The 25298-nt window shown below is 43.5% G+C and overlaps 2 protein-coding genes across 12 annotated transcripts in view; one reads left to right on the top strand and one right to left on the bottom strand.

Moving 5' to 3' along the window:
• LOC141793334 (fibroblast growth factor 18-like) overlaps positions 1 to 7157 on the top strand; it is a 296332-nt gene extending 289175 nt beyond the window's left edge. For all 8 annotated transcript variants that reach the window (XM_074673954.1, XM_074673951.1, XM_074673950.1 and 5 more), the window contains 4 exons: positions 3258 to 3297; positions 3453 to 3633; positions 5240 to 5346; positions 5524 to 7157. In XM_074673954.1, the coding sequence (XP_074530055.1) occupies positions 3268 to 3297; positions 3453 to 3633; positions 5240 to 5346; positions 5524 to 5796 (591 nt within the window). In that variant the 5' untranslated portion in view covers positions 3258 to 3267 and the 3' untranslated portion in view covers positions 5797 to 7157. The remainder of the gene's footprint in view (positions 1 to 3257; positions 3298 to 3452; positions 3634 to 5239; positions 5347 to 5523) is intronic.
• Positions 7158 to 10953: 3796 nt separating this feature from the next.
• Positions 10954 to 24481, bottom strand: fbxw11a (F-box and WD repeat domain containing 11a). Of its 4 annotated transcripts, none has more exons than XM_074674066.1 (14): positions 24323 to 24475; positions 21913 to 22017; positions 19892 to 19960; positions 19451 to 19670; positions 18885 to 19071; positions 18511 to 18601; positions 18236 to 18373; positions 17008 to 17126; positions 13784 to 14033; positions 13422 to 13540; positions 13054 to 13164; positions 12881 to 12959; positions 12322 to 12486; positions 10954 to 12191 (listed from the first exon to the last, which is right to left on the bottom strand). In XM_074674066.1, exons 1-13 carry the CDS (start codon positions 24359 to 24361, stop codon positions 12325 to 12327), a joined length of 1689 nt encoding a protein of 562 aa, XP_074530167.1. In that variant the 5' UTR covers positions 24362 to 24475; the 3' UTR covers positions 10954 to 12191; positions 12322 to 12324. The 4 variants fall into 4 exon arrangements, with proteins under 4 accessions (XP_074530167.1, XP_074530168.1, XP_074530169.1 ...); XM_074674067.1 differs by lacking the exon at positions 24323 to 24475 and adding an exon at positions 22519 to 22545; XM_074674068.1 differs by lacking the exon at positions 21913 to 22017 and having other exon boundaries at positions 24323 to 24481.
• Positions 24482 to 25298: the final 817 nt, after the last annotated feature.

Raw genomic sequence — 25298 nt, 5'->3', positions numbered from 1 at the left:
TTCTCATCAGTCCCCACAGAAAACATGCCACGAAAGGCCCTGTTTTGATTGGCTGACAGTTCAGGGTCACTGGGTCAGAGTCAGGGCCCTGTTACTCATAAAACCTGCCATAAACATCTCCATCACCATCTGTACTTACTTCAGGGATGGCCAGACTGGCTTAGAAAAGGCCATTTTCCCATCGCCAAGAAAACGCTTTTTTCCCCCCTTCCTATTGAAAATAATTCACAAGTCAAGTCAAATAACACCAGCTTTATCTCGCTGGATAGGAAAATGATAAAGTGCCAAGAACAAATCAAGGGGAGGAGGATACGGACTCAGGGGGCTTGAGTTTGCCCATTCAAGGTGTGTCTTGTTAAAAGCCAGGGGATTTATTTTTCTTTCTTTGTGTCGGCTGTACTTCTCCCAGATGGCAGTCATCTCCAGATACTTCTCATTCCTCACACAACCTGGACAGGGTGTGTGCTGCTGCTGCCGGTGTCTGTCTGACTTTCTCTCCCTCTCCCTCTTTTGCTCATACCCACATAACTACCTACATCTGTCTCACTGTCTTGCCTTTACCTCATTTTTCCACAGATATGTGCTCAGATAAAAAAGTATCAATTGATAACTGATGAATGACAGCGCCCCTGGCAGTGTCTGAGGAGGAGCAGGCCCACTGTTTAGTCTGCTGGCTTTAGTTTAGCTCTTTCAGTGCCAATCAGCTCTCTGTTCATTTCCTTCTTACCTATCACTTTTACCACAGCCACATCACTTTATCCACCCTGTTTTACCAACTCCAACACAATGAAAGTCTTGTAAGAAAGGCCAACAACTTGTTACCTCTTCTTTAAAAGCCGCAGCTTCATGTTGAGGCCTTCTGCTTCCTTTAGTCTTGTTCCACTATAGGCCTCATTACAGTTGATACCACTCACACACCCACTCGTCTAACCGCTTTTCTTTGCCGAGGCCTACTGCTGAACATCTGAAAGTGTTGCACCGTGCCGAAGCCCACTGCTCCAATGTTGGCCTACCACGCTAACCACTGCTACACACAGCTGAAACCGCTGCACTGTGCTGAGTCCCACCAGGCCAACCGCTCTCACTCCATGCTGCTGCCCAGTCCTTGCTGCTGAGGCCTGCTCGTCTAACCGCAGCCTCCATATGGTGGATCTGCTGGGACGCAGGTTTATGATGTCAGACCCTTGCTTGTTTTGGCGGCCCGCCAAGGCGCACTGGGCTTTCCCTCTCTCCGTACCTCCTTCTGTCTTTACTCTCCAGGACTTTTACTCCGCCGCTCTCTTATTCTCTCGTTTTCTCATCCCTCCCCCACCCCTGGCTGCTCCTGTCTTTCTCTTTCCCCTCTCCTTCTCTTTCTCTCTGTGGCTGGCATAACACGGAGTGTCTGTGGCTTTTGTGGGAGTGGGAGAATCCAGTGCCGAGGCACTTTTCTGCAGCGTCCTCGGCGGCTGTGCAGCTGTGGTGTTTTAACAGCTGAGAGTCCTCACAATGCACAGGCGCTCAGGTTTTTTCGGCTGCGCAGACAAAATGTGAGGGCCAACACTCTGCTGCGTTGCCCGAGGTGTCTCCATCTATTAGAGTAGTTCGAGGGCCAACACACCAGCGATAGGAAAGAAATGTGGAGTGAGAGATGGGGAAAGAAGCTGGAGGAAAGATGGTATATGTGTGTGAGTCAGGATGCAGAGGCACATGTTTCGATGTGCATGAGCTGAACCCCTCTCCTCTTTCATTCCTATTATTTATCTTTTTGTCTGCTTCTCACGCCAGACCACACTCCGTGGTTACACTACTGTCCCTCATTTTGCCACTTTTTTCCCTCTCGCTTTGAGATGTTTGAGGTTTTGACCTGCTCACATCTGTGCATCTGCCCATTCCCCCTGATTTTATCTTTCAACTCTTTTACTTTCAGTCAGCCTTCTCTGTCTTCATCCCCCCTCTATTTATTCTGACATCACCTTCATCTGTCCTGCCTTCTCTTTCTCCCTTTGTGGACCTCTCAGTCCACCTCTTTCTCCTCCTCGCTATCTTTCCCTCTCTCTCAGCAGCGTGTATGTCTTTGCTTTGGACCAGCTGTCAGCTGCCTGAGCCTCCTGTACACATACGCGCGCCCAGCACACATCTGCACATCTGTGTGCATGCCCATGACAGTGTGGAGGAGTCACCCCACTAACCCCAAACAGAAAGGAAGCTGGGAGGCAGGGAATGATTGGAGAAAGGTAGAACTGACAGAGAGATAAGGTAGAAGAGAGGAAGGGAGGACAACAAGTCAGGGAAGAGAGGGAGAGACAGAGGAGGCATGCAGAGAGATAGAAAAAGATGAGGTGGGGAAAGACAAAATTCGTGGAATAGGTTTTCAGCCCACACACTTGGTCCTGAAAATCGTCAAGTGTTGAGCCACTAATTCAGAGCAGTTCAAGGACTACCAGAGGAGATTTTGCGCAACATGGTCACTCCCTAACTAAAGCTGTAAATAACATGTGATGCATCCAAGGTCGAGGGCCACACTTTAATGAAGTGATGTGAAAGAGTTAGAATTTACTGTAAACACCTTAATCATGAATGTGTCCAACAGTCCAGATAGTCAGAGGATGAAATAAATGATCAGACATAATTCATGAAAGGTATTTTTCACAATGACAGTCCACATTAATTCATCTTACTGCCCCGGCATTATTTCACACCAGTTGGTTCCTCCATAAATCATCTTTCCTCACGTTTTAGTAGCTCATGTTCTCACTTATTCAAAGCTTATTCTCTAAATGTTACCACAGCCGGCTACTCTCCAAAGCCACATCAGAGCAGACTGTACACCTGTAGCCCTGTCCAGCTGTCTACATACGCATGGCAGCCAAATAAGTCAGCCTTTTCCCTCAGATGTCCAAACCAAAACATGTTCTAGTTGTCTCGGCATGTTTGCCATTTCGCCGCAGTCCAATCGGGTCATTTGGAGGCCACATTTTGGCGTGGTGAAAGTCAGGAACGGGTCAGAAAGTGGGTTTGGACAGAAGGCTGGTAGCATAACGATAAACACCGCTCTGGGTGTTGTCTGTCTCCCTGGACATCTGTCCGTCTGTGTGTCAGCCGGCTGTGTCAGCTGGCTGTGCCAGCGGTGTGAGTAATCACCCGATGAGGAAAAGAGATGCTGAAGAGACGAGCGGCGGAGAAGAAAGAGTGGAAATGATGGTGTCACACATCACTCTTTCAACTTTCACTGTTGCTTACATATTTCTAAGCTCATCTGTTTCTGCTCTTCCCAGATGTATCCAGATGTTGCTGGTGATGTGCAATCCATTACAGGTGAGAGTCTGCACACATGACACAGAGAGACAGGCTGTCCAGAGTAAGAGCAGACATGACACAAGTTAACCGAGAGGTCGTTTCTTTAAAGTATGTGTATGTGCCATTTATAAGTGTCTAACTCTGGCTTTGTGTGCGTGTGTGTCTAACTACAGCAGGTACTTGGTGTGGATGGGGTTAACTTCAGCGTGCATGTGGAGAACCAGACACAGGTGCGAGACACCATGAGTCGACGACACCACCGGGTCTACCAGCTCTACAGCCGTACCAGCGGAAAACACGTCCAGGTACTGGGACGCAGAATCAGCGCTCGAGGAGAAGATGGAGACAAATATGGTAAGACACACACACACACACACACACACACACACACACACACACACACACACACACACACACACACACCTACACACACACACACACACACACACACACACACACACACACACACACACTGACAGCTGCAAGTACAAAGACTTGAAGGTTGACCAAGTGCATGCATGAATGGATACAGAATGCAACTGTGCAGGCATATTCACAAAAGCACTCACACACATGCCTCCCTGGGCTTTGGCAGAGGGGCAGTGGAGCTTGTCTTGGGAGTACAAAGGCCTCATCGACTGGCTGCTGACTCAATGATTCACAAGGGAGCAAAAGAAAGAAAGCGAGGGAGAAGGTGTGAGTGAAAAAAAGTGTGAGAGCCTGGCAGGTAGAGTGTCGGACCGAGTGTTAGAAACTCATCTCCTCCATCGATCCCTCCATTGATTTCTCATCCTCCCTGTTGTCTCCTCTGGATTTAAAACAGTTGGCTTCCTCTCCCTCCCTCTCATCCTCCCTCTGTCCATCCCCCACTGCCTCTTCCCCTCCACCTTGCTCCATTTGTAATGATGTCCAACCCATTCTTAAACCGCAAACAGAATCAATGGGCAGAAGAGAGCCCAGCCGTAAAGCTGGAGTTCAGATTTCTTAGTGTGCTCCAGCAGTGGCTCAGATTGCGTTTCTCCTCCATTCACAAACACGTCAGGTTGCTAAGAAGCCGCCTCAATCCAAAAAATGGGACCGGTGAGGTAAAAGCCCGTCTGTTTATTGACAAATACAACTCCTCAGTGTCCAACTGTGGGCGCTGAGGTTGTAAAAAGAGGAACGGGGAGCAGAGAGAGAAGGAATCAAGCTCTGAAAAAGGGGCGGGTGCATGAAGGTATAAACATGACGCAAAAGAGCAGACGGGAGATGAGGGGAGAGAGGAAGAGGGCAAGAGGGAGGGAGGTATTGATTTCTCTTGACCCCTTTGTTGACTAAGGTCATGTAGGAACCATTTTAAGGATTTATTTTTAAACAGGCACAAGCACTCGCTTAAGATGTGGAGGCGATGAAGCAGTTTTGCCTGGGAGGCTGTAGATGCATACACCTGCACACACACACACACACACACACACACACACACACACACACACACACACACACACACACACACAGACACACACACACACACACACACACACACACGCACACACCTCAAAACAACAGTATCACAGACACTCAGTCTGAGTGTACTCCCACTCCTCTGAGCCCACCATGCTCCGTCTACTCCTGCCTGTTATCTTTTTTACGAGGCCCATTTGAGGTAACATCCATGTGTGTGACTGGGCTTATCGGACAACCATCTGTCCAGCCGGAGACATTTACATCTTACTGTGATTTATCAGCAGCTTTAATAGCAACAGAATCCTAAAACCGTTATTTAATGCCAACACCTTATCTGCTTTAATGCCAGTTTTGATTTAAAGGAAGCTGCTAATCAGAGCACTCGCCGCTCATTCTTGAGTGATCTCTTTAGAGCTGCATTACCCATGGTACAACTTACAAACACGAACATACAGTGTTTCCTTGCTCTGCCTGTGGCTCTAATGTCTGTCTGTCCCTCTGTCTGTCCCTTCACAAGCCCAGCTCGTAGTGGAGGCTGATACCTTCGGTAGCCAGGTGAGAATCCGGGGCAAAGAAACAAATTTCTACCTGTGCATGAACCGCCGCGGGAAGCTGGTGGGAAAGGTAAGAATTCTTTCTTTTGGGACATATTTGCCAAAAACGCTTACAGTTTCCTGACCAGCCTCTTTTTTTTTTTCTCCAAATCTGTGTGTGTGTGTGTGTGTGTGTGTGTGTGTGTGTGTGTGTGTGTGTGTGTGTGTGTGTGTGTGTGGGATACCTGTTGTTTCTCTGCTCTCTCAGAAGGCCAGTAATCGAAGTGCAGATTGCGTCTTTGTGGAAAAAGTCCTAGAGAACCACTACACAGCCTTAATGTCAGCGCGCTACACGGGCTGGTATGTGGGCTTCACTAAAAGAGGCCGTCCTCGCCGTGGCCCACACACGCTCCCCAACCAGCAGGATGTACACTTCATGAAGCGTTTTCCGCCCGGGGAGCAGCCTGACCTCACCACACCCTTCCGCTTCACCACCATCAGTAAGCGGGGCAAGAGGGTTCGCGCTACCGGGCCCCGCTAGTAGTGGCTAACGCTAGCACCCACTGTCTTGTCTTCCAAAGCCTGGACCTGAGCCTGCTTATGGCTAACCTAGTCATCTCCTCTGTCACACACGACTGAACAGCTCCCTTTGTTGGGACAAACATTGACCAGAAACTTGATGAATCATTCATGGGGTTTAGCTTTACACCTACTAATTTGCCACTACAATCCCAAAATTATTGATCCTGCCTCTCAGTTTCACTTCCCTTCCTGGACAAACTGGACTTTTACTGGTCCACTGCTGGAAGCTTTGTGGATATGGTCTGTTTCCCTTCATAGGGCAGAAACCTGAAGGGCAGCCAGAGTCCCAGGCTCTATGAAGGCCTCTACTCCACAACCACATGAACCACAAGGCCTTCATGTTTCCTATTACTGGACCAGCTGAACAATGTCAAGTGTGGGATTACAACTGGACCATACAGAGACAGAAAGGTTGGGAGGAACTGACTGGACAAGAAAGTGGGTGCTTAGCCTCTGAACAAAGGGAAAACAGAGAAGTGAAGACAAGAAAACAACAGACTGGACAAAGGGATAGAACGGTCTGCACAGATCTAATGGACCAATTATGGATTGTTGACTTGTGACGCACTTATTTTTCTCACTGCAAAATCAGTGGGAACCTGTGAGATTGTTCTGACAAATGGATGAATGAGGGAATGGCGTGAACCACAGAATAAATGCATGTTTGTACTGAGAAAAAGAAGGAGAGCAAATGTATGAAGTGTGTGTTTGCGTGTGTGAGTGAGTGCACCAACAACCATGAGTGAAGCTGGATCACGAGGGACTCTGGAGAGGGACCATCCAGTCCCTGCATGAACCCGTGACAACCCACCGCAGGGACTGAAAGCTCAAAGAACTCGAATGTATAAAAACCAAGCTGCACCAAAAAACAGCCATCCGAGCGCAGAAAACCAAACCAAACACCGACCAAAGACAACTGGAGACCTTCTTCACGACTCCTCCCCTTGCCCTGGACCCCAGAGGACACTTCACCTTCAGCTTGTAGGTGCAGAGGGTGACAAGCGAAGGGATGAGCACTGCGAGGAGGGTGCCTTGTCGATTAGCATTGCTATAGAAACGACCCAGGGGATGATGCACCTGTGTGATACCGTGGATACAGAATGCTGCTACCAGGACATTCAGTGGAACAAACCAAAGTCTCATGCATACACACAGGAGAAAAATATTAAAGGGAACAATTTATTGAAAGTTATATATATTATATATATAAAAGAAGACAGAACCCCTAAATAAGCAATCTTATTATGATGGTTACTATAATTATTACGATAAAATTATTTCATTTATTTATTTCAGCTCTGTGTGCAGCAGTCTTTCTTGACTCAGTAAATCTTACGGAAACATTTCTTGTGTGTCTCAGCCTCTTTGAACTTTCCCACATCCTCCCTCTTTTCTGGCAGAGGTACTTTATCACAGAAAACAGTGACAAAGAAGGGTGCTTTAAACATGTTAAAACAACATGTTACATGTTTGCTTAAATGTGTAGTTTGCATTTCTATTTGTGTCATAGCATTTTTGTATGACATTTCTACCAATTCAAGAATCAGTCCCATTCAACTGTCAAGTGGTGTAACCACAAAAACATGACAAGTATTAAATAATTCACCTTCCTAGAAGTTTTGCAAGTGTACAGATGAAATAAGTTGTTAGAGTTTATTTTAGATATTTCATTTTTAAACTTGATAAAGTGTTTTTTTTGTGCTGAGCAAATCAGTATGCTGCAGACATCAATGGTTCCTCTATTTTTGGATCAGTTGGTTTAAAATCGTTTTATATTTAATTTTCTACAGTGTAGTAGACTGCTAAAATCATAACCATTGTGACTTTTTTTGCACGATGTCAGAGTTTTTTTGGAGAAACTTTGGTTACACCAATTGACATTTAGCTGTTACACGTCTTTCACCTACAGACAGAGACTCAAGCTCACCGAGGTTCATGATTTTATCTGCTGGCATCGATCAAACAACCTTTATTTGAAGAGCACTGAATCACAACAAGTGGTAACTCAAGACAAAAACAGCAGGTTTAGACCTGTCAGTGTTTTATTATCAACAAAAGACACAACTTCAAGACAAGATAGGACTTTTATCTCAGCTTAATCTACTGTGAGTACAGCACTTTGCTGCATTTAGGAAGTTACAGTGGCAACGAGAGTCCTCCTTTTAAAAAAGACAGAAACCTCAAAAACCACTCATGTTGCTGCATGAGCATAAGTGTAAAAACAAAACGGAAATGGTTAGTGACAAATTTTGGGGATATTGTAGAATAAAAAAAGACAAATACACATTTTTTGGGCCACACAAAAAAAGAGATTTACAACCATCAGTTCCCTGCAATTTACATCAAGATATTTAAAATTGCTCGTTTATAATGATGTTATATCTGCAGTTATCAAATCCATTGTCTTAAAGATACGACACAAGCTCATCTGGTTTTAAAAACTCTGAAAAACTTTGTTTTATCTTTTTGTAGATCAGTTCATCTTCAGTCTTCCAAAGTATTTTCATTTCTTTTTTTCTTTTACATTGTACTGTTTAAAATCCTGAACTTCAGAAAATAATTGACAGATTATGAGCTGATGTGTTTCAGTTGGCTTTGAAAACATAAGAAAACTTATCAGATATGAAAATGTTTTTGAGCAGATATCAAGGATCAGAAGCTGACCACAGTAACCTGCAGTAACTAACTTCTCTCTCCTCTTCCTCAAAAATGTATGAAAAACTGTGATTTTTTGAACTTACTGTAAAAACTGAGATCATCCAACCAGTCAAAGCAGAGGCAGCATAAGGGCATACAGGCTGCAGGAGAATGGACTCTCTGGGGTTATAGATCTTGTTGGTACAGTCTGAAATAGTGATATTTAATAACTGTAGAAAAAAACTGAAACAAGTGCCCTCCTCCTTGAGGAACCCTTTGGAATTGCTTTAACAAGCACTGAGCACCAACTCAACCCAACAACTAAATTTCACATGAATAATGTGAAGTTTTGCCATTAATCTTTGACACAAAGGATCAGTCTGGACAGTGGAATGAAAACATGCAGTAGTGAGAAAGTTTCACTGCTCTCATCTTTCCTGCTCCTGTCCCCCCATCCCTCCCCTTCCTTCCATATCCTAGCAGGAGGTCACTGAAGAGATGTCGCTGCCAAATGACCCAATCATGCCGGCAGACAGAAACAGCTGACTCAGGGGGAAAAAGAGGGTTGTACCAGAGGATTCCTGTTGCAAGACAGCAGGAATCTCTCCTGGAGGGGGGCAAAAGAAGACAGAGGGGTGGGAGAGAGTAGGGGACTGGGGGTGGGATAAAGAAGAGCGAGTCGAGGGTGGTGGGGTGAGTTGTTCATTTCTGGAACGTTGCTGCAGCTCCACTCGGGAATGATGGAAATATTCCGCGTAGCCAAACCCAGAGTGGAAGGTGTATGGTAATCATGTCGGGGAAGGAATGCCAAATATGTGCGTGAGAACGGAGCTGTGACCTGAGAGCTGCAGGAATTATGGGCCAAAATCCCACAGACCCAGAGGAAGCACACACACCCATATCCAACACATACACACATCATATACTAATGGTGCTCCACCAAGCACAAATCCATCCCACACAACTTATTCCCAGAATCTGAAACATTCTACTACACTAAACTGAACCCAAAAATCTAGAAAACCCTCTCCCCTCCTTCTCCCAGCCCAGAGAATACACACTGTACAACAACCAGACAGGAGTATTACACAGATCAGCCACACCAGCCAGGTCTGAGCTCAAAGAGCTCTACTTTTAGCATCTCAAACATACATTCCTCCTTCACAGTTACAGTCTTTACAAGGCCAAGTATGTGATCTTCTCTAACAGGTTATTTCGACTCACAACTTGGCTACCAAACAGTCAGAGGCAGAGTCTCATAAACACCTCACAGTGAGGGAGATAACTGAGGTCATACTCCCACCTGGTGGCCGTCTGCTCGACGTGGATAACATCATCACATGATGCAGCTTAACCAACATTTGGTTTTAGTTAAACTGTTTGAAGTCAAACCAGAGTCTCGCTGACAGATATGAGAACTCAGCCATCAGTGCATGGAGTAATATGACATTCATGGTGTTTAATATCCATATGAAACATGCTCACGAATAAAAAAAAAATAAAAAAATCCTAAGTGGATACAAATGATTCTTCTTCTTTAAACGTTTAGGAAAAATAGTAAATTAAGTTCATTTATTTGCTTTCATAATTTGTGCATTATTTTTCCATGCACAGGCTGAATTCATCCAGTTTTCTGAAGAATAAAGTATGGCTGACAAAAGGAAAACCAGCCGGCTGAAGGTGTGTCACTGAAGGTCGATATTTAAAAGGAGCACGTGTGATATTCATCTGCTTTTAATTATGGGAAGAGATGTCACATCTAATAGCATTTAAGATTTAATTTAAGTTTATACACCTTTATGAAATCAGACGTGACGCTCCAGCTTGGTTTTAGTGGAGTAATTTTGAGTTTTCTGGCAGTCTTGTTGCAGTAAGTGGCTGGTACATGACAAGAGGTCAAATACCTGTTAGAATCACATCAACATTAACGTGTAACCACATTTCATTAGCTCTGATAGAAAACTGTGGGGCACCAGAGGCTTGACTATTTGCTGCAGCTCCTCTTCTCCCTGCTCCTCACATTTCCTGTCTCTCTTTGGCTGTCCTGTCCATGACGGCAAACCTGCTTCAGAAAATGTTTATTGTAAAAACTTAAACTAAAATGGGATTTAGACCTTGGGTACAGTTTGACCAAAAATTAAATCTAGCATGTTTTCCTGTTTTTTTTTCCCCCCGCTGAGCTTTCAATCACATCTTCCTCTCAGTGATGTTTACGGTTTCTACTTTGGTTTTTCCACATATGCAAGTTTAAATTCAGCATATTTAAAATCTTGTTACCCAAACACATCTTCTCTTTTCCTGTTGTTTGTCTGAGCACAAAGGAGAGAGGCCGAACATGTCAGGTAAAGACACATGGCACAGCACAAATCCAGCCACACATACACACACACAAACAAAAACAGACAGACAATTAGACACTCATTCATGTTACAGTTGGCTCAACACTCCACCACTGTCAAGTACTTTATTCACAATAAGGTCATTTTTCTTCTTTAAAAAATCATTTTTAATATACAACACAATTTTTGACAAGACAACTCCGTTTACAGCTAAATTTGAGCTCTTGAGTTCCAGCTTCTCTCATAACCAAAGCAAGCACGTAGATGACGGGGGAGAGAAAGATGGAGTGAGAGGGACAGATGAACAAGGGTCTGAGTTACAAGAAAGAAAGAGGAAAAAGACAGTAAGAGGGAGAGAGAAAAAAGGACTACGCTTAGTATGATTTTTGTACTAAGAACCAAAATACTCAAATAAAATGCGAAAATAACAGTAATAAAAAACAGTAAGAAAGTAAGAGTTAAAGAGAAAAAAAAGCAGAGGTGTACCAGGATGCCCTATCCAAAGTAACCTCACATGCATGTCTGTCTGTTTAGCGCTTCTGCTCTGTTTCAAAAGTCCACATACACAAACACACACAAACTTCAGTGTGTGTGTGCCCCTGTATTCCAAGCGAGTGTGCATCTCTGTGGGTTTGAGGGGAGGGGTGGGGGGTCGAAGGGGTTAGAGAGCAAGAGGGAGACAGGGAGAAATGGGAGTGAGAGGGAGCGGGAAGGCCATCCCCGACACTTTTTTTTTCTCTCTCCATCACTCCCTCCATCTCCAATCCTTCCCTCCGTTTCTGGAGCCGAGTAAAGAGTCTCTGTCTCCCGCATCACAGCTCCAGTCATCTTCTGTCCGACTGTGCCACCGTGTGTGTGTGTGTCTGTATCACTGTGTGTGTGTGTGTGTGTTGTATAAATATGTGTCAATAAGCCATTCCATCGCCATGGAAACCTGTTTGGCAGGAGTTGAAAACTGAGGAGCAGAAGCTGCTTTAAGTTTGTAACGAGGGGTCAAAGGGGAGTTTGTGAATGACATAATTTCTAGGTTAATACTGTCATTAGTGTACTTCACAAAACATAAATTAGTAGAGGGTGAACTTCTTAGGAGAGTGGTGTTGGTTCTGTGGTCAGGAATATTCATCAGTGTTGACCTGTGTGTGTAAGTGTGTGTGTGTGTGTGATTGCATGTCACGGTGCTGGCAGGTAATGGGCACAGGCTCATGAGTCTGTCAGAACGAGCAGGGTTTGGGTCTGGAGGGGGCAGGGGCAGGGTGAGAGGTGGACAGAGAGATGACGAGGAGGAAGGAGAAGAGATGGTCTCCTTTCCATGATGGACGCACCCATCAGCCAATCAGACCTGGGCTCCTCCAAGAAATGGATCAGAGGATGGCGCCACCTAGGGTGCAGAAAAGAGTCTGCAGTCAGACACTGTAATCATTCTGAATCAATATGGTTCTATTAGTTGCATGCACACAACCTGAAACAAAAAAATTAGATTATCTGAAGATGAGTATGTGTCTTTTCACCTGCTATCTAGAAATATAAGTGTACGTGCGGGAAGGGGATCGTCCCTCTGACTGGCCGTTGGTTGAGACGTTCAGGAAGTCCCAGATCAGGATGGTGTCGTCATGAGAACTGCTGATGATCTGAAACTCATCGAACTGAAGACGGAACACACGGCCAGAGTGCTCCTGCAGACACAACAAACAAAGGCTTTATATTAACAAGCTGTAAAGACATTTGGGGGTTCAGCACTTAGATAAGGTGAATTATTAACCCCAACACTTTATCAGTAACTGTAGAGAAAGTGTTGGAAACAGCTTTTCATAACATGCAACAGAGTTCAGCAAAGACACCACAGATGGTATGAGCTGAAATCCACACATCCAGTCACAGTTTGACATGGATGGATGTTATGCCCAGTTTTTGTCAAATCTTATGACTCAGCAAAAAAAAAAAAAAAAAAAAAAAAAAAAAAAAAGATCAGTTTGAGAAATTCAATGATTTATTGTTTGAATGGTGTAGAAAAGATGTTATTTTAACAGCTGAGACCTGTCCCATCGAGGCTACACCAGTGATACTCACCACTAGAGTGCGCAGACATAATGTGCTGGCAGGGGCTCGCGGGTCCAGAGCTGCCTGCAAGTCCCACACCTTTATCTTACTGCAGAGAAACATGAGACGACACAACGTCAGGAACAAAATGTGACTGTGCAACAACCTCTGCGTGCTTGTGTGTGTGTGTTAGTGACACTGACCCATCGTAGGCGCCGCTGACAATCCTTTTGTTGTCAAAGCGAATGCAGCGCACCAGCTCCTCGTGACCTTCAAGCACTCTCAAACAGGCCCCGCACTCAATGTCCCATAACCTGGAGAAAGAGATCTTTGATCAGCACACAGCGAGATGTGTCTTCCACACCGTTTATCCAGTGTTTAGTGAGGACATTCAGAACTTAATGGAGAAATTACACTTAATGGGTTTGATCTTTGAAAACAACAGTGAACAAAGTCTAATTTTGTTTTCTTGTTATTTCACATATGTAAGCTCATTTATCAATTATAAATAATTCAAAACTCTAGCTGTGTGTGGTGCTAGATAGACCACAATAAAATATAATAAACTTACCGGATTGTGTTGTCGGATGAGCCGCTGACCACAAGACGATCTCTGTACTGTAGACAGGCAATGCCCCGCTTATGACCATTTAGAGTGCGAACAAACTCACAGGTGCTGGTGCTCCATACCTACAGAGGAACACAACCAAAACAAGTATTTCATTAGCTTCTCTGAATAAAGCACACCATAGTTTCACAAAAATACATTTTCATACTTGATCACATAAAAAAGAATATTCTTCACCCCTGATTCAGTCCATCATGTCTACCTTCCTTTCCCCAGTCTGTCATGTTACATTTCTTACATTTCTCCTTGAACAAGCTTTTGATGAGAGTTTTTAGTTTGGATTTATAAATGACTGCTCTAGTAACCTTGATGGTGCGGTCCCCTGAGGCGGACACAATGTATTTATCGTCAAAGTCGACCACATTGACAGCAGCCCGGTGTCCCACGAGGACACGGCGTAGGCTTATGTCGGTAGGAGAGGCCATGTCCCACACTGCAATCGAACGGTCCTTGGAACAGGTGACCATGAGGCCGTTGGCGAAGCGCAGGTGAAGAACCGCCTCGTTGTGATGGATCAGTGTGTTCAATACTTCACCTGTCGTGACCTCCCACACCCTGCAGAGGACAGAGGCGAAGAGAGAAAACAGAAGGAGGGAGAGATGACAGAATGGTAAAAAAATAGGGCAAAGGTAGCAGCAAGTGGAAGGAAAAGGTAGCGGAAGGTAAAATAGGGATGTGAAGTGGGATGGGAGGGGGGTAGGATGAAGAAGGAAAAAATGACAAAGGGAAAAGAAAAGTGGGAAAGATAGGAAGAGGTGGGGTGAAGGGTGAAAGAACAAAAAGGGACAATGGTGAAAATCAAAGAAAATAATAGGGAGAGTGGAAAAGGCGTGTAATGGGAGAGAAGGAAAGGATAACCATGGAGACATGAGAGAGAATTATGTTTATTACTTTAACAATACACACACACACACACACACACACACACACACACACACACACACACACACACACACACACACACACACACACACACACACACACACACACACACACACACACACAAACACGCCTGTGTAGAACATGTTACTGCACTGCACCTCTGGGCATTAAGAGTCAAATGCAGAACACATTGGAAAAGCTGACAACCAAACCTACAAACACAGAGCCTGTCAAGCTGTTGCTAAGGAAGTGAAGTCACATTTTCCTTGGATACCACTCAGCTAGTTCAGCTGAAGTGTGAAGTAATGAGACAATTAATGCTGGCTTCTGTGTGTAGCAGCAAAGCAGTCAACACAAAACACACACACACACACACAGAGACACACACACACAGACATAGACACACACACACACACAGACACAGACACAGACACACACAGACACACACACACACACACACAGACACAGACACACACACACACACACAGACACAGACACACAGAGACACACACACACACACACACACACACACACACACACACACACACACACACACACACACACACACACACACACACACACACACACTCTCACCAAGTTTACCATCTTTGTGAATGGAAATGCGACTCATTACACAATTTATCTTTTTTCCATCTTTCTGCTGAGTTTTGATCAGAATATCTTTTTTTAGACTAAGTTTGGTTTTATCTACATCAGTCGAAATTAATTTCAAGCTTTAATTTTCAGATTCTTCTTCTTACCAGATGAACTTTGCATGTGACTGAGGCATGCTTTGCATGAGATCATTTGCATCGTGTTAACTGATTTTAAAACGGGCAACAGCAAAAAAGAAAAAGTTAATAGCAATCTTACACAAGCAGTGCAGTTTCTGGTTTTGGCATTTATTTTGTTCATATCTTTATTTTTGTTTTCAAATCTAGACTAAAGACATATTTATTTAGGATGGCTTTTAATACCCAGTATTGTGGTGACACTTTTACTCTGTTTTACTTTATTTTATTGTATTTTATTGCTCTTATTGCTGTTGTTCTTTTATTGCTTTTATTGTTTTTATTGCTGTTATTGCCTTTATTTATTTCTAATTGTTTTATTTATTGCTCTTTTTCCCCCACCTATTGTAAAGCACTTTGGTTCACCGAAAGGGTTGTTGTAAAGGGCTGTATAGATAAAGTTAATAATAAATGTAATAAAATTTACATTTACATTTATGATTTTTATCATAATGATCGAAAAAGCTGTTCACTTATTGCATGTTGTGTTCACAACAGAGAAACAAAATCATCTGTGCGGGTAAATCACAATTTTGCTACGCGTTCAGCACCTCTACGAGCATCATTTGCAAGAGTTGTAAACATGATCATCAGCAAATCATTCGTGGCACAACAGTCAATCAGGAGTTCCTATGGTGATACATGACAGACCAGAGAAATGGGGGGTCCATACATCTGGCAAATTTGGGACAAAACGATTCCCCACACTCCCATTTATAATAAAAAAAAAACAGGAATAAAAAGGAGCTCACACTGAGGAAAGTGAGTCAGGGGTCAGATTTTCTGGTAAGTTTTCAAACCCTTTGTCTGTCATTTGACTCCAACTGTTGGTTGTATTGAAGTAGCACTGCCCAAATTCACAGAACTGACTACACATTGAGATGAAGTCAAGATTAACCATGTACGCTGATAACATGTCAAACCTTTGCCCTCTCAAGAAAGCTGCATTTTTCAAGTGGAGCCAGATAACCATGTGAATTGAACAAAAAATGTAGCATTTAAATAGCGTGCAAATTTAACAAGTGAATGTTTTTATTTAGTTTTAGGGTGAACACAACATTAGGGGGAAAAAGGTCCATCATGGAAACAACTTTTCTTTTTTAACATATGCGTTTATTGAGCTTTTTTAGTACATGTGTCAGTTAGAGCCCTCCTAAAATCAAACGAGCTTGATGACACTGACATCACTGTTTTAACTTCTTCTTATTGAGAATACCTTTAAATAAAGCTGAATGGAAGAAAACAGGTATTAAAAGTTTAAAAAGTTAGTCAACCAATCACTTGTCGAGGTGAATGAGTACTTTTTAAGACAGCTTGTGTATCCACAGAAAACAAGAAAACACTTAAGGTTAAAGTCTTTGCTCTTTACAGTGTTTGAGCTTCCTTCAGTTTTTTTTGTGGGGGAAATTTGTGATTATCATCTGATATTATTTACGCTTGTGCAATTTATTATCTCTGTATATTCCTGTAACCATAACTGCACTCAAAGTTTAACATGAGGAAGCAAAAGTTAATGAACCTGGAGTGTTGCCACTGCTTTGTGCTTATTTGACTCATTTGCCACTGAGCGTAAAGTTTTTTTTGTAGAGTTTTCTGATCTGATGCACCTCGAGAGCCAAATACCACTTTTGGACAAATTTGATCTGAAGCCCAAAGGCTGTCATAACGATCAGCTTTTAAGTATGATGTATCATTTAATTATTTACAGCAGATTTACGTTACACTGAATCTCAATATATTAAACAACACTGCTCAGTTAGTCAGCCTTGTAAAGTTTATGGTTTCTCTCTGCTCTTGATCTGGGTTCTTATTCCTTTATACAGCCCGCTGCCTTAATAACAAGGTGTGCATCATACCTGACGGTTGAGTCAGAAGACCCGGTGACGATAACCCGCTCATCATACTGCAGACACAACACTGAGCCTGTGTGACCAGTCAATATCTTCAGACACTCCAGAGACTGCTTATCCCAGATCTGTGAAGAGGGGAAAGGACAGGAGGAGGAGAAGGGAGGGAAAAGAGAGTGGCAGAAGATATGGGAGAAAGAGACAACACAGAGGAAATTAAGTAAAAAATGGTTATGAAAGGTTATGAAAAGGTTTCAGATGTGGGTCAAGCTAAGAATGGACTATTCTCATAGCACTCCTCATGCCCCATTTCCCCACTGCTGTGCAAAGCTCTCTGCGTAAGAGCCATTCAGCTCCTCTCTGGGTGTGCGTCAGCCTCCTCGAGAACAATAAGAAGACAAATCCGCTCTTCTCCTCCCTTTCTCTTCATCATCATCTCCTCTTCTCCCAGGCCAGACAGATAAGAGCAAAAAAAAAAAAAAAAGCATCGAGTCTGGAGCTGAGCTCTTTTATCCTTTAATTCACTTGTATTCTGTCTCAGTGTCTGCTGGTTTAGCTCAGCGCCATAGACAATAAGACGATAAGCTGCACTGAGCCACAAGAAGAAATTCAATTCATAAATACACAAGCCCAGGTTGGAAGAAACCAACCACACACAAATCATGCACTGATGTCCCACTGCCATCACTTGTGGCTCTCTCCCCTCACTGGTGCTAATGGACTGGATGTCAATTCCATCCACATGATGTTAAACCAGTAGCGTGGCTCATACATGCACGCTGAGAGTTTTCACTACATCAGCAGAAAAACTGACAGGTCAATTTCTATCTACATCAACTACTGGGTGAACAAAACATGTCCAGTCTTTACCACAGTGAACCACTGTCATTGTACCCAACTATGTAACAAACAGAAATGTGATAAAATCCAAATCTTTGTGAGATGGTACAGTTTATTTCATGAGACAATGGAGATATGAAACAAGCTGTTGTTCAGAACAGGTGCCATCAGCTTTAGTTTTTGGTAGAAAGCTTCTATGTGATATGATTTGTATTTTACTTTTCAACTGACAATAAAGACTCATATTTTTAAAATAAAGAGAAAATCTACCTGGGCTCTGTGGCTCTTTAAGCTAACAGAAATGTCCAATAGGAGGAGGGGCTCAGTGGCCAAACTAGCAGTGTGGGCCAAGTCATAATTTACCAACCTCAAGGTGTGACGTTCAGTGTACACGTACCTTTATGGAATTGTCTCTAAGGCCACTGATGATCTTGTCATCATCGTACTGGAGACAGTAAACCCCTTTACTATTTTCAGAGCGACACTGGATCCTCTGCAAGTTGTGTCTCCCACACCGCCAATTTGCCTCGATAGTCTGCAGGAGGATAAAAAAGTAAGTCAAACAGACAAAAAGGCAGGTATTGAGAAATATGAACGGTAAAAATGGAAGAAAATAACCAAAATCTATTGAAAGGTGCTCATTTTATGCTGAATCATCTTGATGTATCTTACCTCTATGTCTTGGATGATCTTAGGATAAAGGGAGTGATAGTAGGAGTTGGGTGGGACTTCTGCCGTGCGGTTCTTGAACAGATATTTCTCCCTGGGACAGAAAAAATATCGGCATGACATCTGCTTTGTATCTGCTTGGAAATATTTACCACTGAGACCGAACAAACTAAAGAGTGGTTGAGTATGACCTTCCCTCTCACTCTAAACCTTGAAAAGGTACACTTTTAATATTTCCTAGAAAGTTGGCTTTTTAAGGCTCCTGCCCTCAAACTGAAGAAGGTTTAATAACCCTCTGCATGTGTGTGTGTGTGTGTGTGTGTGTGTGTGTGTGTGTGTGTGTGTGTGTGTGTGTGTGTGTGTTTTTCCTGTCTTACCACTGATGTCTCTCGGACAGGCCTTTCCACAGCGGGTCAGTGCGGACCATGCGTTCAATGAGCTTCTTCCACAGCATACCCTCAGAGATGACCCTCTGCCACTCCTTACACACCAGCTCTGCTGAGCATAGCGAGCGTGCGTCCAGAAAAGACAGGATGTTCTCCGCTATGTGATCCAAGCCTTGTGCTAGAGGGCGGAAAAAGAAGAGGCTGAGTGAGCGTTCACTGCAAAATTAATGGAATATCATCTGCTGTGTTTCTCTGTGCCTGAGGGTGGCTGTATTTATTTTTTCTGTTTTTCAAAAATAACCTGTTCGTATTTGCATTTTTAATTCTCTATTTAAAAAAGCCTGTAAAAAGATCATACTGTGGAAAATTATTTCAACCCCATCTAGAAATACCACTCCAAAACCTTAAAGGCAAAACACAAGCGTGTGGGTATGTCAAAAGTCACTTTGAATGACACCAGGTGATATTACGAGTCATGAGCCCAACTTAAGATTCACTCTGCAGTTAAGATAGAGCTCACATATGAGTGGCTTTTTAACTTTTTCCTGTGTTTGTACCTGGCAGCGCAGTGATGAAGTCCCTCTGAAGCATGGGTTTGAGGTAGGAGTTGATGTGGCCGTGCTGGTAGTGGCACATACGGGAGATCAGGCGTTCAACAAACTCCACCTGGTCGGCCTCCGACCACTGGTCAAACAGGGCGATGCAGTGCTCCTTCTCCTTTTCGTAGTTCCCCTCTGATGGACGCTTGCGGGATCCCACAACAGGACCATTACTAAGCTGTAAAGACCAAGACGGATCAAATGTTAATTCAGTTGATTCGACCGAAAGTAACAAGGAAGATTTTAATCAATTAAATCTATCACTACGTAGGCAAAGCTTTTCATTTATACACTAAGTGTTAGTCAAGTGTAAGGAAATGCATACACAGTGTGTAAAGTGTCAATATGTCCTGGTTTACAGAGGAACCTCACAAATATCAAATATTAACACCAACAAACCTTGAGAACTGTGTTCTTCTTTGGCGACAGATCATCCACGAGGTTCTGCGACTCCATCCCTGATGTGTTCTGTCGAAAAACAACAACACAAAAACAAGGTAAAGGTTAGAGTTTTATTCTCTCACACTTCTGTGTGACAGGCACTGTGAGAGCCAGGGCAGCGGTGTGGACAGCGCTGGACACAAGAGTACCACAAACAGCCAAGGAAGGGTACCCAGTATGACTTTTGAAGCGTGCGCGCACAAACAACCGTGCATACACATACACATATGAAGTGAAAAGAAGTGACGCTGTAACAAAAGGTTTCTATTTGCGCGCATGTCTGTGATGTGGGCTAAGTAGTCTGGACAGGAAATTAAACTGTAGCATCTTGGGTATGTCACTGGCAGCAGCTCAGGCATGACTGTAATGAAACTAAAATCAGATAGTGGTTTTACAGTGTGTAGAGGGGACAGGATAAAAAGGGAGGTGACTGGATCCCACCCACTTCAATATGACTTAACTCCTACAAAGCACAGTGTTTTTAACTAGTAAACCATATTCTAGCTACAACAGGGTTACAGCACAAACTACTTAGACTTTCTCTTAAGACTTATTCGACAGAGTAATAACAGATATTTAAAATAACACAAAGAAAGCTCATTTAAGCAGAATTCATATTTTCCGAAAATACTTACATTGAGAAAACAACAAAAACATTAGACCCTTCTCACATCTATTCACCCTTTTTTGTTTTGCTTTGTTGGACTGGGTATATGAAGGAAAAATGTAAGAAGCCATCTTGAAACATCATGTTGTTATACTTATACATCCAAATCATAAAATCAGCATGTTTCCAAACTTCCCCTTGAGTCCTGTAGAGCATTCACTACACTTTTCATGACACAACTACATTTAACAAAGAAACACACAGGTAATTTTATTCAATCATTATTGTATCGTTTTGATTGCAAAAGTCCGCCAAAGTTATTTTTCTATTTTTAACTTTTTTTTCTTGATCTCCTGTATGTTAACAAACTTATCTACACTTATCGACACATAGAACACAAAATCCTGTGATAGGTTCAGTGATACATCCTTTCTGTTATGACGCCTGTTCAAAAGTCGGTGCGTGTTACAATGTCTTTCAGCAACAAAAACTAAAATATAGACACTTAGATCTTTATGTTTTGATAGAGAGAACCAGGGCTGAAAATTGACATTAGGGGAAGAACTAGGGCTGACTGTCAACACAGGATAACCTCTACCCCTGGATGTTATTTTCAAAGTTAGACCCCAACGCCTCTCAAAAACTGCTCCCATATGGTCTCTGGTAGTGTTCTGGTCATCACAGCAAACACAAACGGACAAACAAAAGGGTCAGGTATCAGGACCAAAGCAGACGGGACAAGGAGCCAGGATGGATTTGATGATCATGCAAAGCAGAAAAGGAAAGGGGGAGAGATAAAACAGATAGACAAAGTTGGACAGGCAGGCAGGCAAGCAAGCATAAAGCCTCTCAGAGCCTGGAAGGCAGACCCCCCCACCTCAGCCCTCACACCTCCAGGGGCACAAAACTTTACTTCTCAGAGGGGGGTTATTCTCTGGTACCCCCTTCGTGCTCCGTCTTCAAACTGAACTCTTCTTTAAAATTAATTAAACTGTTAAAGCCTCCAGTTTCCAAAAGCAAAATAAATTGTTGATTCTTTAGAAGTTGTGGGGCCTAGTTAGGCTGTAACTGTCACTTGACATAATTATTATGCTGTTACAGCTCACTGGACTACAAATCTGTCTTAGACTGAGAGAGTTTGAGGACACACCAGAGAAGAACCTGAGAGCAATGTGCTTCCAGCAGGGAAGAAAGGACAACGAAAGGTGAGGAGGTAGGAGGGTGAGGGGGTGAGTGGGTGCTGTCCGCACAAAAGTGGTATGAGGAGTCGTGTGGAGTGGGCGAAGAAAAGTGAAAGGTGAATAGATGGCGAGGGAGGGAGGGGAGGGAAGGGAGAGGAGGAGCAGCAGAAATAAGAGGAGAGAGGCAGAACCTGGTTGTGAGCCCGGGTGGAGGGGATGCTCTGCAGGCACCTGAGTGCACACAAACTCTCAGCCACCGAGGAGCAGCCCAGCCAGAGAGAGCGAGGCACAGAGCACTGTGTGAGAGAGAGAGAGAGGAAGGGAGGAAGGGAGGAAGGAGGAGACGAAGTGGAAAAGGTGAGGGAGGTAGAGAAAGGAGGGGAGCAAGAGGCCAGAGATGAGAAGTAAAGGAAAAGAGTAAGGGGGTCGATGAAGAAAGTCAGGAGGGGGAAATCAAAGGAGATCGTAGGATGGATGGGTGGATGAATGGATGGATGGAGGAATGAATGGGTCAACGCATGGACATGTGGATGTAAGTGGAGAGGAGTTTGTGAGGAACAGGACAGGTAGAGTGTGGAAAATATAAGAGTACAACAAATAATAGGAAAAATAATGACAAAGGTTTGGTTTGAGATTGAGAGATGGGTGTGTAACCATTGGAGGTGAGGAGAGAAGAAGAGGGGAGGAGGTGGGGGATAGTGAGGGGAAAAACCAGTATTAGAGCTACACACACATTGGCACAGTGAGCGCAGGAACACACACTCCTCCACACACAAGAAACAGACTGATAAACATACACACAGAAGCATTATTAGACATGAACTGGGTGGGGATAGGTAGAGGAGAGGGAGGGGTAATGGGATAAGTTGTCAATTTTTGTCACTCTGGCTTTGAGAGAGACCCCACCCGCTGTTCTGCCATCCCCACTCTTATGAGTGGTTAGTGAATAACACTGGGACAAAAAACTTAAACTAAACACACAGAAAACCAAGACGATTTTAAAGCCTGTGAGGAAACTCACACTAAAACTGTAATAAATGTATAATGTGTCGAAGTGTTCATTGTGTAATATGCTGTGTGTGGTTAAAGACATTAACTTCAGATTCATTCATGTAGGGACTGACATGTTTCCTCACAACAAATTCTTTCACCCTTTGAATGTTTCTATTTTCACTACTCATTTTTTATTTTAGTTACCACGCAAGCATGGAGCAAAATCCTGTTCCACTTGTATAAAAAGTTTGCTAAAAAAAACAGAATACCCTGAAAGAGAGGGGAAAAACAATGAAGGGAAATCAAGAAGCAAAGTTTGGATCACATCCATCCAGTGGCTGGCTCCGTTAGCAATTTCAGTGTTTACTGTGATTAATTCACTCTCAATGATGGTCATTTGTCGTCTATAAACACCAGGGTGTATAAGAATAACTATCACTTGGAAATAAAAGCATTAAATGCTTCTTAAGACGAATTTCTGACCCGTTGTGTATGTATGGCACACAGTTAACAAACGATATTGCAGCCAAGGCCTTACTTACTTTGTCAACATAAGGTATAACAATACAGCTGAAGGGTTTGTCAGCGGACCCGAGGTCTGGATGGTCTTGAACAAATTCAAACTTTAACTATTTCTGTTTGATATATTCTCTCACAAAACATGCACGTGCCATGTTTAAGCTGCCGTCTGCTTTAAAACAACATGGTAATATTACTAGCAGCTGTAAGTAAGCTAACGTTAGCCTGAGAGCCTAGTTTATCAAGACGGCTAATTATTTCACGAGAAAACGGTGATGCATGTTAACGAAATGAGACTACCTGTCTCTGAAAATAATGTTGAATTGACAGATGACGTGTCTCATAATCTAATCGGCGTCCACTGCCCTTACCAAATGAGTGTTTGGTGAAGAAATGGCTTTCAAGCACCTAGCATTTTAGCATGCTGGCTAATAGGCTAATTGCTACCTCGCTAATCGTGGTAACGCTATGTGAATGAAAAACCAATACACTTCCTTCTACGCACTTTACAAATATAAACAGACAGGCAGCAGACTGCCGATTTTAAAAGCATCAACTTACATCAAGGCATCAGTACAACTACTAGACACAACGATATCATTAAAAGCCGTCTTATGATTAACTAGATCATACAACATACCCGTAAATTTAGGTGGTTCATCGCCTCCTAGCCTGTGTTAGCTGGATGGCTAAGTATAAGACAGGGCCCTGTTAAAGTGGCGCAGCGTCACCGCAGTGAACGCTACCCCGAGAATCCTCGGCTGTCTTCGGCCGAAAACTCAACATCAACCTTATTTCCCCCCCTCTGTTCACAATTTAAGTCTCAAACAAAGCGTGGTTAACGTCCGTCTGAAGTTGACGAGTAAGAATAGTTCAACAAATCGACTATTGCGGTGATTCTTACCAAAATATATCGGTAAATTCAGGCCCTCCCTCTGCTTTCTAGTCCCCCCTCCTTTCTCCTCTCCCTCTCCCGACAAGCCGCTTCAGCCCATTCCTGCCGTCGAATCGAGCCTCGGCGCCCCGTTCAATTCAGGAGAGATACTGATCACTTCTCATGTCCGTGATGCCTACCGACAAAAGTCTTACCATCAGTTCCAGCGTTTTGTCCTCCATCTCCGGCTCCATGTTGACGATCCCCCCCGAAACTCGCTCTGAAAATGGAAACCCAGCCCTGCGTCGGCGGCCCGCAAATGCAGAGACGTCATTCACTTTGCTCAACCACACAGCTTCGGTAGGGCAGTGTCAAAAGGGTGGGTGGGGGATGGGAACGCCCATGCAAAAACGAGGGCTCTGATTGGACAGAATTTGTCAAGAGGGCGGGGTGTCATCGCTTTACCTTTTATTGATTGGCTAAACGTGCTACCAAGGCTTCCCCGGTGACTCCCCCAAACAAAAGGGCAAATGGATGAAGATGCTGTTGCTATCCTGAAGAGGAATACGCTCGGGCGAAATCAATCATCCGCATAGCTCTGCTTTGTGATGCTGATGGATATTGGCTGCTTTTCTTAATACAATCTGCGACTCATGGAGAAATATATTTTTATCCATTTACTTTAAACAGAAACAAATGTTGTGAAGAAGGCTTTCGGCTAGTAATGCGCTGTGATGGTACGCTCCTCAAAGGACGCTCGGGTTGTTCCAGGACGTTTACATCAGTGGACATTCAGATTATTTGCACAGGTTGATTAAGGTCGACATGATTACAAATAAAATGGACCACACGACGTTGTAGTTTAACCAAAATATTTTTCCACAGGTTCAGATAACTTTACTACGACAAACCTGGAACTTAATAATTGGAGACCCACAGTCAGCTGATCGTCATCTTGAAACCTTAGGAAACCTGGCACTCACGCACACTTTCATCCATGTGTTCATCTGTCACCTTAGTTCACCTTTGTCAACGCCTAACGATTCCCTGTTATGCTGAGAGAAGGCTGACAGTCGTTTAATGAATTTTTAGTTTCTTCCATCTCTCGGCGTGTTGAGTTTCAGTGCTGTCATCTGAGGACCTGCTATGAGCTGTATTGTGCAGATTTTTCCCTCTGAATTTTCCTCAACG

This window comes from Halichoeres trimaculatus, unplaced genomic scaffold (genome assembly GCF_033239565.1).
Source record: "Halichoeres trimaculatus isolate MK-OKI-2021-1 unplaced genomic scaffold, fHalTri1.1 fHalTri1_scaffold_7, whole genome shotgun sequence".
In the NCBI taxonomy this organism is placed as follows: Eukaryota; Metazoa; Chordata; class Actinopteri; order Labriformes; family Labridae; genus Halichoeres; species Halichoeres trimaculatus.
Note: the sequence above shows the minus strand (reverse complement) of the source record. Positions and strands in the feature narration are given on the sequence as shown.

Bases quoted from the DNA above. Each gene is read 5' to 3' on its own strand.
- fbxw11a (XM_074674066.1), bottom strand. From the start codon at position 24,361: ATGGAGCCGGAGATGGAGGACAAAACGCTGGAACTGATG. The intron at 13,165-13,421 runs GTAAGTTTATTA...CTCTTTCTCCAG, and splicing joins TCATCCGACAACACAATCCG to GTTATGGGACATTGAGTGCG. The intron at 12,960-13,053 runs GTCAGTGTCACT...GTTTCTCTGCAG, and splicing joins GTCAGCGGCGCCTACGATGG to TAAGATAAAGGTGTGGGACT.